Source organism: Theropithecus gelada, chromosome 15 (genome assembly GCF_003255815.1).
Source record: "Theropithecus gelada isolate Dixy chromosome 15, Tgel_1.0, whole genome shotgun sequence".
Lineage (NCBI taxonomy): Eukaryota > Metazoa > Chordata > Mammalia > Primates > Cercopithecidae > Theropithecus > Theropithecus gelada.
In genome coordinates, this window is record NC_037683.1 from 19794887 (window position 1) to 19809677 (window position 14791).

The following is a 14791-nucleotide window of genomic DNA, read 5'->3' on the forward strand; positions in this document are numbered from 1 at the left end:
CTGATTTTATGGCTCTTATGAAGGTGCTGTCTTGCATGGATAGTTGTTCTACTTGGTGTTCCTGTGTGGAGAACTATCTCTGAGGGGTTCTCTGGGCCCTCTCTCCAATCAGTCTTTAAACTGCTGGCACCGAAGCCTCCAGTGCCTTCCTCCTCTATATCCCATGGAGAGTTACTGAAGTAGTTCTTTTTGGATTTCAGTTGGCCTTTTATTAGAGCCTTTCTCCTAGAGGATTAAAACATGAGACTGCGGGCTTGAGCCAAAAAGCAGTCAGAGGGACAAATATTGGGTTTTACTTAGAATAACCCACCTGCCACCACGCCTGGCTAATTTTTGTATTTTTAGTAGAGACGGGGTTTCACCATGTTGGCCAGGCTGGTCTTGAACTCCTGACTTCAGGTGACCCACCCACCTTGGCCTCCCAAAGTGCTGGGATTACAGATGTGAGCCAGCGTGCCCAGCCTCAAAAGTTCATCTGTGAGCCACGTTTAGAAGGTAGATAAAAAAATTTGACTAAACACAGTTGAGAATCTATAAATTGTTTAAACTTCAGTTCTGTTGAGAACCTTTGAGATCCATTATTTTCTGAATGTTTTCTACCAGAGAAACAGGACAATGACTTGCAAATATTGGTTTTCAGTATTTACTCTATAGCTCAAGCAAACAAACTTTTTTGCACTTAAAATACAAATATTACCTACCTTGATTTGAGTGTTCTTGTTCTCTCTTAAATTTCATTTCCCAAAAATGATGGCAAAAGTACTGTTTGTTTTAACTTGACCCATCTTTTGCAACCCAGCTTAATCATTTCACAGACTCCCTTTTGAAATAAATGGGCTAGATGATCAGACAATAGTGGCAAATATTTGTCATTTCAATGACATATGCAACAGATACCTTTAGTGAAATTAGTATATCAAATTTCCCTTTGTGCTCCTTTTTTTCCCTGGTGAATTCAGCATTAAAGTGTAAATATTTTTAGTGTATTATTTATTAATTCAAGCAAAGAATGCCATTGTGACCATACATATCTCATTTATATATCGTAAATATCTCATTACAGAAATATATTTAGATACATTTGTTTTATTATTTTAAAGAAGAGCACATATTATATATTAAGGTAAAAATAGTACTAAAAAAAAGAAGGTAGGCCAGGCGCAGTGGCTCATGCCTGTAATCCCAGCACTTTGGGAGGCCGAGGTGGGCGGATCACAAGGTCAGGAGATCGAGACCATCCTGGCTAACACAGTGAAACCCCGTCTCTACTAAAAAAAAAACACACAAAAAGTTAGCTGGGCGAGGTGGCAGGCGCCTGTGGTCCCAGCTACTCAGGAGGCTGAGGCAGGAGAATGATGTGAACCCGGGAGGCGGAGCTTGCAGTGAGTGGAGGTCGCGCCACTGCACTCCAGCCTGGGCGACAGAGCCAGACTCCATCTCAAAACAAAAAACAGGCCGGGCGCGGTGGCTCAAGCCTGTAATCCCAGCACTTTGGGAGGCCGAGACGGGCGGATCACGAGGTCAGGAGATCGAGACTAGCCTGGCTAACACGGTGAAACCCCGTCTCTACTAAAAAAATACAAAAAAAACTAGCCGGGCGAGGTGGCGGGCGCCTGTAGTCCCAGCTACTCGGGAGGCTGAGGCAGGAAAATGGCGTAAGCCCGGGAGGCGGAGCTTGCAGTGAGCTGAGATCCGCCACTGCACTCCAGCCTGGGCGACAGAGCGAGACTCCGTCTCAAAACAAACAAACAAACAAAAACAAAAACAAAAACAAAAAACAGAAAAGCAAAAAGAGAAGAGAGTAAATTAAAAAATTCTAATGAAAATAAAACATCATAAAAATTAACTTAATTAAAAATCAGCCAGGCATGGTGGCTCACGCCTATAATCCCAGCACTTTGGGAGGCCAAGGCAGGTGGATCACCTGAGGTGGGGAGTTCAAGACCAGCCTGGCCAACATGGTGAAACCCTGCCTCTACTAAAAATACAAAAAATTAGCTGGACGTGGTGGGACATGTCTATAGTCCCAGCTACTTGGGAGGCTGAGGAAGGAGAATCCCTTGAACCTGGGAGGCGGAGGTTGCCCTGAGTCAAGATAGTGCCACTGGACTCCAGCCTGGGTGACAGAAAGAGACTCTGTCTCAAAAAAAAAAAAAGTATAAAGATAAAATTTTAGTATATTGTGAATTAGTTATCAGACTCAATTGTTATAGGAAGCTTTGTTTTTCTGGAGTTCTTATATTAAAATTATTAAAATCCTTACTGAAAAGTATAGCGTATTTTCTTTAAAAGAAAGATATTCTATATCTGAATAAAGGCAAACTTTGAATGAGTGGTGTATGACTTAATAAATATTGGAGACTATCGATTCTCCAATACTTAGAGAATGACGACAGCATCCTCAGCATGGCATTTTCGTTGCCAGTCACAATCTTTCCTCCACCTAATGTTCTCTATACTGAGACAGACCAAGGAACAATTCCCTAGACCTCCTTTGCAGAGCTAAGTTATGCTCAGACCATGTGCAGCACCAAGGACACTGCCATTCAGGTCTCCAAAAAAGGTCATCTTGTGAGCCCTGTCTAAACCAGGCCTTTTCTAAAATCATTTCCATTTGAAACTGAGTCCAAGTGTGTCTCCATCAGTATTAGAGTGGACCTGCCAGATGTGTGCTTGCAGATGATGCAACATCAAAGTAAATGCCCTGGGCAAGAGAAGAAAGGCCAAAGCAATGGGCTTACTGGTTTGTAGCTTTGAGCCACTCTTCATAGTGCCAAATTCCCATTTTAGAGTCCCTTTATTTGTATTAATAAAAATAAATTCCCTGGGTGTAAGCTCCTATAAAATACTCCCTATGTGTATTCCTGGGCATGAAAGGGTGTTTTAGTTCCAATTCTAGTTTTCCTGCTTAGAGGTTCACCTTTCTGACATTAATAATTAACCAGATTATCTGAATTGTTCAAGTTCAGTTTATTTAAAAGGAGAATATCCTCAAAAGGGTTATATCCATGATTTCCTGCTACCTCCAACCATGGGCCTTTTGGGAATACTTTGTTTTTTAATCTTCCTGGGAAAAACTTGGGGACAGGAGCAAACGTAAGTAAAACAAGCTATCTTCATTTTTCAATGCATCTTAGTTATGATGAATGAAGAGTTAAATTTAACAGATTGTGTTAATTTGAAAATAATTTGCTACTTCTGAGAACACCAAGTGAATAGCATCATCTCTGAATGAGAAAGTCATGGAAGCATTTTGATTTAATGAGTAGCCAACAACGTAACAGCTTTTATGAAATTGTTATTTATTAAAATTTATGTAATTATTCAAATTCCTCTTCAAAAAAGCACAAAACAAACTCCAGATAATAAACTTTCTTGACATTTTTTGCTTATTTTAACTTGGTGTTTACTTTTGTGTTTTTCATAGACTATATACAGTTAAACCAGGGTTATTTGGGAGTCAGTCTAATACTGTGATCTGAAAATCTGTTGTAATGACTTCTATAATACATTTATGAGCTGATTTTTCACAATTTTTAGTGTCATTATTGAGATAATATGCATTTTAAGTAATGTTTTGAAAATAATGATCTTATTTCTAGAAAAGTTTTAATACTGAAAAGTAACTGTAGATTAATCAAACCTTTTCATTTTATATACGAGGATAAGTCCAGATATGGGAAGTGACTGGCCAAAGGTCACAGTTCTAGAGAGAGAGAAACAGGATTTTTATTAAGATCTCCTGTTTATCTCTTCAGTTTTTTTCATTTTGTCATAGATGTATGCATGTAAATATATTATGTATAAACACATACTTAGGATGTCATTCTTTTTTAGAACTCTCCTATTTCTGATCTGTAATCTTATCACATGGCCGCAAACACTCCACTACCTTAGCATCCTGCCTTTATTATTTCTTTTTGAAAGACAACTAGTAGCTAAGACTTAGAGAGACTGAAATTAAGTGACTTCAAATTAGTGGCAGAACTAGGGCTAGGACCTGGGTTCCATGATTCTTGTCCAGACTTATTCTGAATTCTTTCTACTAGCCCTTAATAAAAATTATTTCCTCACTTTCTCTGAAAAAGTCAGAGTATACCATTTACAACATGGCAATCTATCACTTTAATTAATTGGTTGATTGATTGAGTCAACAAATATTTATTGAACACCTAACCATATGATAGGCACTGCAGATACAGCAAACGGTAAGACAATTCCTAGAGCTTGTATTCTAGTGGGAGAAGCAAGTAATGAATGAATGTGCCAATGAAAGAATGTGTAAGGTCAGGTAGGTAGTATTATAAAGAAAAAAATAAAGGAGAGTATGAGAATTTAAAAAAAAATTATGGGGCACTATTTTAAAATGTGGCCAGGAAAGGTTCTCTTAAGGAGGCTGCGCTCAAACAGAGCCTGAAGGAAGTGAGGAAGCAAACCATGCAAATATTTGAGGAAAGAGCATTCCAGGTAGAGGCCAAAATAACATTCTTGCCTCTCTGCCAGCTCAGTAACCTGATCCTCTGCAGGAATTGAAAGACACAGAAAACTATGAAATTCTTTATATGGATAGATTATGCTACTGATAAGTCAATAAGAACCAAAATCTTTATGAAGGGTGGTTCCAGAATCATCTTTTAGGGGCCTCTAAACACTACGTATTTTACGCTTGACTGCTACCATCACATAGACCAGCAGTCCCCAACCATTTTGGCACCAGGGACAGGTTTTGTGGAAGACAATGTTTCCATGGACCAGGATTGGGGTGGGGATGGTTTCAGGATGAAACTGTTCCACCTCAGATCATCAGGCATTATATTCTCATAAGGAGCTTGCAATCTAGATCTCTCGCATGTGCAGTTCACAGTAGGGTTCATGCTCCTATGAGAATCTAATGCCACCACTGATCTGACAGGAGGCAGAGCCAAGGTGGTAATGCTCCTTTGCCCCACTGCTCACCTCCTGCTGTGTGGCCTGGTTCCTAACAAACCATGGACTGGCATTGGTCCGTGGCCCAGGGGTTGAGGACCCCTAACATAGACAATTCAAAATTAAAGCAATACTAAACTGAAAAACATAAAGCTTCTGTAAATACTGAAATTAAAGTAGCTTTAGATTCCTAAATTTTTCTAATTACAAAACTTGATAAATTCTATTTAGTACAACAGTTGAAAATGTTAATTCTGGAAACGGGCTGCTCAAGTTCTATTCCTAATTCTATAATTTGTGATTTATAGAATTCATAAATCATATATATGTGGCCTTGGGAAAATTAATTAGCAGTTTCTTCACCTTAAAACTGGAGTAATAGTTCCTCACAGTGGTTGTAACAACACAATGAGTTTATATATATTAAGTATTCGGAATAGTGCCTTATCACAGGGTAAAATTTCAGTAAATGTATCTTATTATCATAAAAGCTGAACTCCTCTCATTTTCTGCTATCTCCTACTAGGCATGTGGGGAAGGGGAATTCAGATGATGGTTGGAAATCTGGAAATTCTTTCCTCTCTTTTGTAATTTGCCTATAAGTGGATCCAAATTAGTTGTCATATAGGAGAACTGCCAGATGCTTTGAAGGATTTAATTGCTGATAAATTAATTCCATTGTTACTAAAAACTTCCTGCTTTTACCAGACTCAAAATGTCATAATGTTGGCGGAAGCCTGGAATAATTCTGCCAGGTAGGGTGGTGCATATACTCCAAACTTGGGCCACTTGAATTAGTTGATCACTATGCCCTTCTGGGTTTAAACACTTTTTTTTCCTATGTAATAGCATATGTAGTCCTCGCTATTCAAATTAGATACTTTTGTGATATACAGTTAGTAATCCAGTTTATATTTGTAAGTTTTAAATAAAATAATTTTTTAAAATCACGTATTTTAAAATTTGTATTTCAAAACATGTATAGATTCACTTCCATTATTGTATAAATCACATGAAAAGTAAAAATAAGAGAACAGTCTATGGTTGTGAATAACATATAATCTTGACCTCAAATGTACACATAACAACTGAGAGAGAACTGATATAAAGTCCTCCCCCATTTACTTACAAACCGTGTAACCTTAGCCAAGTTAGCCTCTTACCACTTGCAAAATAGGAATAATGATAGTACCAGCGTCATTGGCTTATTGTAAAAATTAACAAGAGCTGTATGTAAAGTGCTGATACAGCCTCTGATATATGGCAAATACTTAATTACCATTATTGTTTGAAGATGATGATTTGCTCTTAAAGGACTATCATCACTATTTCCATTTCCAAATGCACTTCCCAGCTCACTTGTACTCTATACTTTTCGTTATCTGTTTACTAGTATAACATAGTATTTCTAAGATCACTCCCTTTTAACTAATTTAGTGAGATTAATAAATCTTAACATATTGAGTACTAAGAGTGCTAGGCCCTTTCATATACATGTTCTTACTTAATACTTTACGAGAGCCTGGTAAAGAAGGTGATTATTTCCACAGTAAGTTATTTTAGCCTCAGAAAGAGTTAATGACCTTACCACGGTCACTCAGCCAGCAGATGCCACAGCTGGAATTCAATCGCTGCTTTTTTCTTCATTGAGCAAAAAATATTGACTCCATTTACATGTTCTGGTCAACACGATTAAAAGTCTTCCTTGGCTGCAGTAGCTAAGAGAAGGTGCTATTATCACCTTACCTTTTGAAATGTAAACTAAACCTCCAGCTTCATTTCTCAGGTCTTAATTCCAAACTACTTAGAAATTATGCCAAAGTTATGGTGGATCACAAGTACATTTTGACTTACTAATATCATTTTTAAGTGAGGAAATATATGTATTTTAAATGGAATCTCTCAAATGAGAGAAAAAAATCAAAAGTATAAGAAAGTTTGTCCTATAAAGACACTGAGCCTTATTTTTTCCTTTTTCAATAGATATGTCATTTCAGCACCAAAAATATTCCGTGTTGGAGCATCTGAAAACATTGTGATTCAAGTTTATGGATACACTGAAGCATTTGATGCAACAATCTCTATTAAAAGTTATCCTGATAAAAAATTTAGTTACTCCTCAGGCCATGTTCATTTATCCTCAGAGAATAAATTCCAAAACTTGGCAGTCTTAACAGTATGTATTTATCCTTTATTTTCTTTATATATACGGAATATTCTCAATAAAAATGTGTATAAAGTTTGAATATTGATAACATATAGATTTAATCATTTACATCCACTGTGGGATTATTAGATGATGTCAGTCACTAATGATAATATAAGTGAAAATTCTAACAGAAACAGAAAATTCTAAACAGAAGAGTTATGTCCACTTTTTGAGCAATGCATGTCAATTTTCACATTCTTATTGGAAAATAAAATTGTACCAATGTGAAAATATTTGGAAATAATTGAAAATACTTATTTGCTGTGAAAATTATTATTAGAAAGAAATTGAGAATTATGAATATGATTTGATCTGTAGTATGTTGCCCACAAAAATCCATGGATATTATTGAACATTCAATTGAACTCTAATATTCTAAAATTATAGCTTCAAAAACTAAAAATTTTTTATTACTAAAGTGAATAGCTCTGATTGACAACCTGCAGTGAATAGAAAGAACAACCTTGATCAAATAACTCTTTCTCCTATTGAGATATTGTAGTATAGATTGCTTAGAGACATATTTGCAACTTATTTCTTACTAAAGATTCTGATACTTAATAAAGAAAATTAAAGAATATCAGATGTAAAATGGGCTCTGCAGTTCATTTAGACCAGAGTTTCTCTAAAGTGAGTTCTTTATAAAGAAATTTAAAATGGAAATTTAACAAAGAGCTTAAAATTAGAATCATATTGATTTTATAACATTTGGAATTTATTTTATAAATTTGTTTTGAGTTTTTAATTATACAAAAATCATAAGCATTAGATTATACCCAGTTTTAAGTTTGTACATATTTAAGTATCTTTGTAATAAAAATTATTTTGGTTATGTTATAAATAATAAAAAGTCAATGCTGAGGGTTCTCCATGACTTTTGTCCTTTAATGCATATTACTCATGTCTGAGAAACACTAATCTAAATAATTTCTAATCAAATATATGAATTCTTTAATTAATGTTCTTAGCAGTAAATGCTCATATCTCTTAACAAATTCTTCCACTTATTAGGTTCGTTAACAATTAAAATTCATTTATTAAAAGTGTTACTTTTGGCCGGGCGCGGTGGCTCAAGCCTGTAATCCCAGCACTTTGGGAGGCCGAGACGGGCGGATCACGAGGTCAGGAGATCGAGACCATCCTGGCTAACACGGTGAAACCCCGTCTCTACTAAAAATACAAAAAACTAGCCGGGCGAGGTGGCGGGCGCCTGTAGTCCCAGCTACTCGGGAGGCTGAGGCAGGAGAATGGTGTAAACCCAGGAGGCGGAGCTTGCAGTGAGCTGAGATCCGGCCACTGCACTCCAGCCAGGGCGACACAGCAAGACTCCATCTCAAAAAAAAAAAAAAAAAAAAGTGTTACTTTTATGGCACATGCCTGTAATCCCAGCTACTCGGGAGGCTGAGGCAGGAGAATCGCTTGAATCCAGGAGGCGGAGGTTGCAGTAAGCCAAGATCGTGACACTGCACTCCAGCCTAGGCGACAGAGTGAGACTCCATCTCAAAAAAAAAAAAAAAAAAAGTGTTACTTTCAAAAGATACTCTTTTATCTGATACAATGTATTTGTGGCTGTTAGTTTTAAATTTAAATCAATCAAATTTAACTGAAATTAAAAATGCAGTATCTCAGTTGCACTAGCAACATTTCAAGTGTTCAAATAGCCGCAGGTAGCTAGTGTCTGCCATAGTGAACAGCATAGATACAGAATATTTCTGTCATCACAAAAAGTCCTTTGAACAGTGTTGACCTATATGGTTAACTGAAAAACTAGATTAAGGTGGGGGAATCATAGTTGGTACATATTTTAACCATTTAATTTTATCAGAGTAATATCATGTATCTTTATTTGCCAATTGTTTAATGTTGTACCAAGGTCCTTTAAGTGTGGGTCTATGGATTGCACTGTCAAATCTCATTTGTTATGTGTTACAACTTTAATGGATCATCTTTATTCTATTAGTTTTTTTTTTTTTTTTTTTTGAGACAGGGTCTTGCTCTGTCACCCAGGCTGGAGGACAGTGGTGCGATCTCAGCTCACTGCAGCCTTCACCAGGTTCAAGCGATTCTCCCACCTCAACCTCCCAAGTAGCTGGGATTACAGGTGTGCACCACCACACCTGGCTAACTTTTACATTTTTAGTAGAGAAGGGGTTTCACCATGTTGGCCAGGCTGCTCTCGAACTCCTGACTTCAGATGATCCGCCTGCCTCGGCCTCCCAAAGTGCTGGGATTACAGGCGTAGGTCACTGTGCCCAGCCTGTTCTATAGTTTCTGTTTCTTAAAAGGGGAGAAAGAACTTAAAGGCACTTACAAAGCAATCTGGGTGCAGAATATTTATATATTTTTCTTGTTTTCCAAACTTTTACAATAATTTCACATAGCTAATTCTACAGCAGTTGGTTTTTGTAATTAACTTTCATCCCATGTTTCCAAAGCCTAAATTTTCATAGATACACTTTTGTTTTTTATCACTTTTCATGTATTAAATTTACATATCATTGAATGTAAAGGGAATAATTACAAACATAAATTAGAAAATGAGCATCTCAACTCATAGGAGCAGAAATATGTGGGGTAATACTAAGGGTCCAGAGAGGCTGGGCATGTGGGCACAGTGACTGATGCCTGTAATCCCAGCACTTTGGGAAGCTGAGGCAGGCGGATCACTTGAGGCCAGGAGTTCAAGACCAGCCTGGCCAACATGGTGAAACCCTGTCTCATTAAAAATACAAAAAAAAAAAAAAAGTTAGCTGGGCATGGTGGTGCACACCTGTAATCTCAGCTACTTGGGAGTCTGAGGCAGGAGAATCACTGAACCCAAGAGGCAAAGGTTGTCATGAGCCGAGATGGCACCACTGCTCTCCAGCCTGGGCAACAGAGTAAATGAGGCTCCATCTCAAAAAAAAAAAAAAAAAAAAAAAAAAAAAAAAAAAAATCCAGAGAATCGGTCAGGAGGTTTCACAAAGGGAATGGGGAGCACGGGGTAACCCAGCAAACTAATTGAGTGAAAGTTTCTTAAAGGCGTTTATGGTAGTAGCTTCACTAAATGTACATAAAATTTAGGAAACATGGAACCAAAGAGACTTTCAATTGCTTAAAGCTAAATTTCTATTATGTAATTAAACACTAAAGGACTTTGGGCAAAATTTATTTACTCTTCTTGCTCCCGTATCACTTTTTAAATGATTACATGTACATACTCATTGTTCTAATGAGATCACAGTTGTATTTAGAAAATTAATGTGTTTAATAATTTTAGAATTATTATACTGTTTTCTGTCAACAATTTCTTTTCCAGATACAACCAAAACAATTACCTGGAGGACAAAACCAAGTTTCTAATGTGTATTTGGAAGTTGTATCAAAGCATTTTTCAAAATCAAAAAAAATTCCAATAACCTATGACAATGGATTTCTCTTCATTCATATAGACAAACCTGTTTATACTCCAGACCAATCAGGTAGAGTATAAGATATTTCTTTCTCTGAGTAGGGTATCTGACACTATTGATACTATATTGTAGAGCTTTTTAATACCTGAAATTGAGTAGAGATCGGTTTCTTTCTAATTTGCTCAAAAGACTCTCAATTCCCAATGACATCTATACTTTCAAATATTTAATAGTATTTTAATTTTAAATTTATGGAGAAAGTGCTAAATAAATTGCAAAACCAACAATTACATTACCTTCCCCATCAGTTATTTCCAAGTAGAAAATGCTTTTTCGAAATCGTAAAATGTTATGTTAGGTCTTATTTATTAAACAAATATAAGACTCAATTGCAAATATAATTTGGCAATGGGAAAATAATTTATTATAGAACCATGTTCATGAAAAATTCCACTGAGTCTGGAACTAATCCCCAAACTGGAAAAATTAATCTAACCCTAGGGGATCAGATGTTTCAGCAGAGAATAAACTAGATCACAGAAATATATGGATATTAATTTTCAAAGGGGACCTACCTAAGAAAGTTTCTGTTAGAACATTGTTTAATATTCATGGTTCTTCTGTTAGAGGCAAAAGGGCAGAATAGGCAATCAAAATCATGTGAATAGGAATGACTGGACCTATTCCCAATGAACCAAAAGTAAAACACAGAAAAGTGTGAATGCTGCCTAATATATTCATGTGTTTGCAAAGCCTTCCATTCTCCCGTTTCTCCCTCTCACCATCACTGACTTTTAAGTGCATCAGAAATAGAATATGAGAGATGTATATGTGGGAGGGAGGGGCTACGGAATTTCATTAATGATATTCTTGGAGCAGGACAGAGAAAGGAAGTGGGCACCAGCTGACTTCATTGAAAAACTGTACACAGTAGATATTTGCTACATGTTGGTTGATGTTGTTGATGAGAATAGTGGGGTGGAACTGGACTGCACCATTACCATTTCAGCAGGATCATTTGTTATGATCAGCTCAGAAAGGACAGGCCTAGAGTAGGTGGAGATATTGCTATCTGCTTGGCCGGAATATAATTGCCAGAATAGTAGCATCTCTTTACTCCAAGAGACAACTTGGTAAACAAGGAAATAGTCTCTGCCCACAAAGGTTGGGTCCTTTTAAACATAATTATACCTGGAAACAAGCATATCATCTCCCTTGTCCTCCTCCTACATTGAAGGATACTTTATTGCTTGGATTCTGTTGATACATCCCACAACTTAGGGTCATCAGTCTTTGTCCAATAAGCATTGTAATATCCAGAGCCTGGGACCTTCCTCGATTATCAAGGCTTTTCTTAAGAATGGCTTTACGTCTCATGCCTGTAATCTCAGCACTTTGGGAGACTGAGACGGGTGGATCACAAGGTCAGGAGTTCAAGAACAGCCTGGCCAAGATGGTGAAACCCTGCCTCTACTAAAACTACAAAAATTAGCCAGGCGCTGTGGCAGGCACCTGTAATCCCAGCTACTCTGGAGGCTGAGGCAGGAGAATCGCTTGAACCCGGCTGGCAGAGGTTGCAGTGAGCTGAGATCAAGCCACTGCACTCTAGCCTGGGCAAAAGAGTGAGACTTCATCTCAGAAAGAAAAAAAAAGGCTTCATGTATTATTTCTCTATCAGGGCTTTACTGTAAGATGATGTAATATCTGGCCAGGTGCGGTGGCTCATGCCTGTAATCCCAGTACTGTGGGAGGCCAAGGCGGGTGAATCACTTGAGGTCAGGAGTTCGAGACCAGCCTGGCCAGCATGGTGAAACCCCATCTCTACTAAAACTACAAAAATTAGCTAGGTGTGGTGGTGCACGCCTGTAATTCCAGCTACTTGGGAGACTGAGGCACAAGAATCACTCAAACGTGGGAAGCAGAGGTTGCAGTGAGATCGCACCACTGCACTCCAACCTGGGCAACAGAGCAAGCTTGTCTAAAAAAAAAAAAAGAAAAAGAAAAAAAAAAAGAAGAATATGTAATATCCTCATTCATTCTAATCCTAGAGGAAAATGAGAGAAGTTTCCTATAAATATTGGCCCATTTCTGAGAGGTAGTGAAGTAAATTGGTTAAAAGCAGACTCTGGAACCAGATTGTCTGGGTTCAAATCACAGCTTGAGCTGCTGTGAGCTGTATGACCCTGTGTGAATCACGCAGCCTCTCAGACCCCCGACTTTCCTCACTTGTAAAACAGAGATAATAATACAACTTACTTCATAGAGTTGTGAAAATTAACTGAATTCATATGTATAAAGCACTTAAGATAGAGCCAAGCACACAGTAAGAACCAGGAAAGTGTTTTCCATTATCTATGGAATAGCACAAAGCCATATTTACAGAAAACAAAAAGAATTACTTAAAAGTATTTTTTTAGTTGTCTTGTTATTTATAGCTGTAATGTCGTGATCAACACATTTAATCTGAAGATTCTTGAGGGATTTTTAGTGTAAGCATCTTTAGGATAAAGGCTTAAATCTTCAAGGCTTTACTGGATAAATGACTTTAGAATATTGCCCAAAATCCTTCAATTTCATAAAGCGTGTGTCCTGCCTTCTTCCCCAGCTTCATCACCTACTACAGCCCCACCCTCTATAGACACAAGCCAAACTGACCTCCTTTCAGATGCTTTCTCACATTGTTTCCCCATCCATATTAAGGCCTGTGTAACATGCCATTGCCTCTGCATGGTACATTCTTGCCCCTCCTTTGCCTTGTTAACTCCTCCTTCACCCTCACGTATCATCACAGACCCTTCTAAAGGCAGCTTCCCCTGATTTCTCTGACCTCTTCAAATCTCCCTCTTCTACATGCTCATAAGGCCGAGCAAGTATCCTTTGTGGCACTTCACACCCTAGAATTTTACATATAATTGTGTTTGCCTCTTTCCTCCACTCCATTAAAAGATGTCCATGTCTGATTTGTTTCACTACTGTGTCTCAGTACCTAGCACAACGACTGGCACATTCAAAGGCATTCAAGGCCGAGTGTGGTGGCTCATGCCTGTAATCCCAGCAGTTTAGGAGGCTGAGGCAGGTGGATCACGAGGTCAGGAGATCAAGACCATCCTGGCTAACACGGTGAAATCCCATCTCTACTAAAAATACCAAAAATTAGCCGGGCGGGCACCTGTAGTCCCAGCTACTCAGGAGGCTGAGGCAGGAGAATGGTGTGAACCCAGGAGGCGGAGTTTGCAGTGAACCGAGATTGTGCCACTGCACTCCAGCCTGGGCGACAGAGCGAGACTCCCTCTCAAAAAAAAAAAAAAGCATCCAAACTTTTTTTAAAATTAATAAACCATATCTTTTATTTTTATTTTTATATATTTATTTATTTAGTCAGTGTCTTGCTCTGTCACCCATGCTGGAGGGCAGTGGTGCAATCTTATCTCATTGCAATCTCCGCCTCCCGGGTTCAAGCGATTCTCCAGCCTCAGCAAACCAAGTAACTGGGTTTACAGGTGCTTGCCACCACGCCTGGCTATTTTGTATATTTAGTAGAGCTGGAGTTTCACCATGTTGGCCAGGCTGGTCTTCAACTCCTGGCCTCAAGTGATCCACTCACCTCGGTCTCCCAAAGTGCTGGGATTCCAGGCATGAGTCACTGTACCCAGCCAATAAGCCATATCTTTTATACAAAAAATTGTATAGCTCTTACCTCCAATGTATCATCACTGTGAAGACAAGATTAATTTTCTGATCTAAACACAAACTGGGTTAAAAACTAGCCAAATAGTAGTAACAGAAATAGTAATAAAATAATAAACATTTATTGATTACTTAGTATGTGTCAGGCTATGCAAAAGCTTTGCATTATTTAATTCTCACAAGGACACTATGAACACACACTAATATTCCTGTTTTACAAGTGAGATAACTAAGGTTTAGAGGGATTAAGTATCCCGCTCAGGGTCATACTAGAAAGTGGCAGAGGCAGGAGTGAGACCAAAGTTTTTAATTCTAGGGCCTCTGCTCTTAACTTTTGTGACTTTCTGACTTGGGCAGCTTCCCAGTGATACTTAGGCCTAGACTGGGTGTGTCCAAAAAGCAGGAGATAGGATTTGTGGTGGGAGACAGGTGTGAGGGGAAGGAGAGAGCAGAGAGGTGGGGCATTTACTGAGCACATTGTTTTTATCTTGTGAACTTAATAAAACCAGTGTTAATATGGTTTCTCATACAGAGCTTTGCATAATACTGATCTTTTAAAAGATACTGGGTTTATGGT

General features: G+C 38.0%; 1 protein-coding gene across 2 annotated transcripts in view; it reads left to right on the forward strand.

The window, feature by feature from the left end:
* Positions 1–3007: 3007 nt before the first annotated feature.
* C5 (complement C5) overlaps positions 3008–14791 on the forward strand; it is a 99201-nt gene continuing 87417 nt past the window's right edge. For both annotated transcript variants that reach the window (XM_025358789.1, XM_025358790.1), the window contains exons 1-3: positions 3008–3096; positions 6910–7102; positions 10434–10596. In XM_025358789.1, coding sequence (XP_025214574.1) covers positions 3032–3096; positions 6910–7102; positions 10434–10596 — 421 coding nt within the window. In that variant the 5' untranslated portion in view covers positions 3008–3031. The remainder of the gene's footprint in view (positions 3097–6909; positions 7103–10433; positions 10597–14791) is intronic.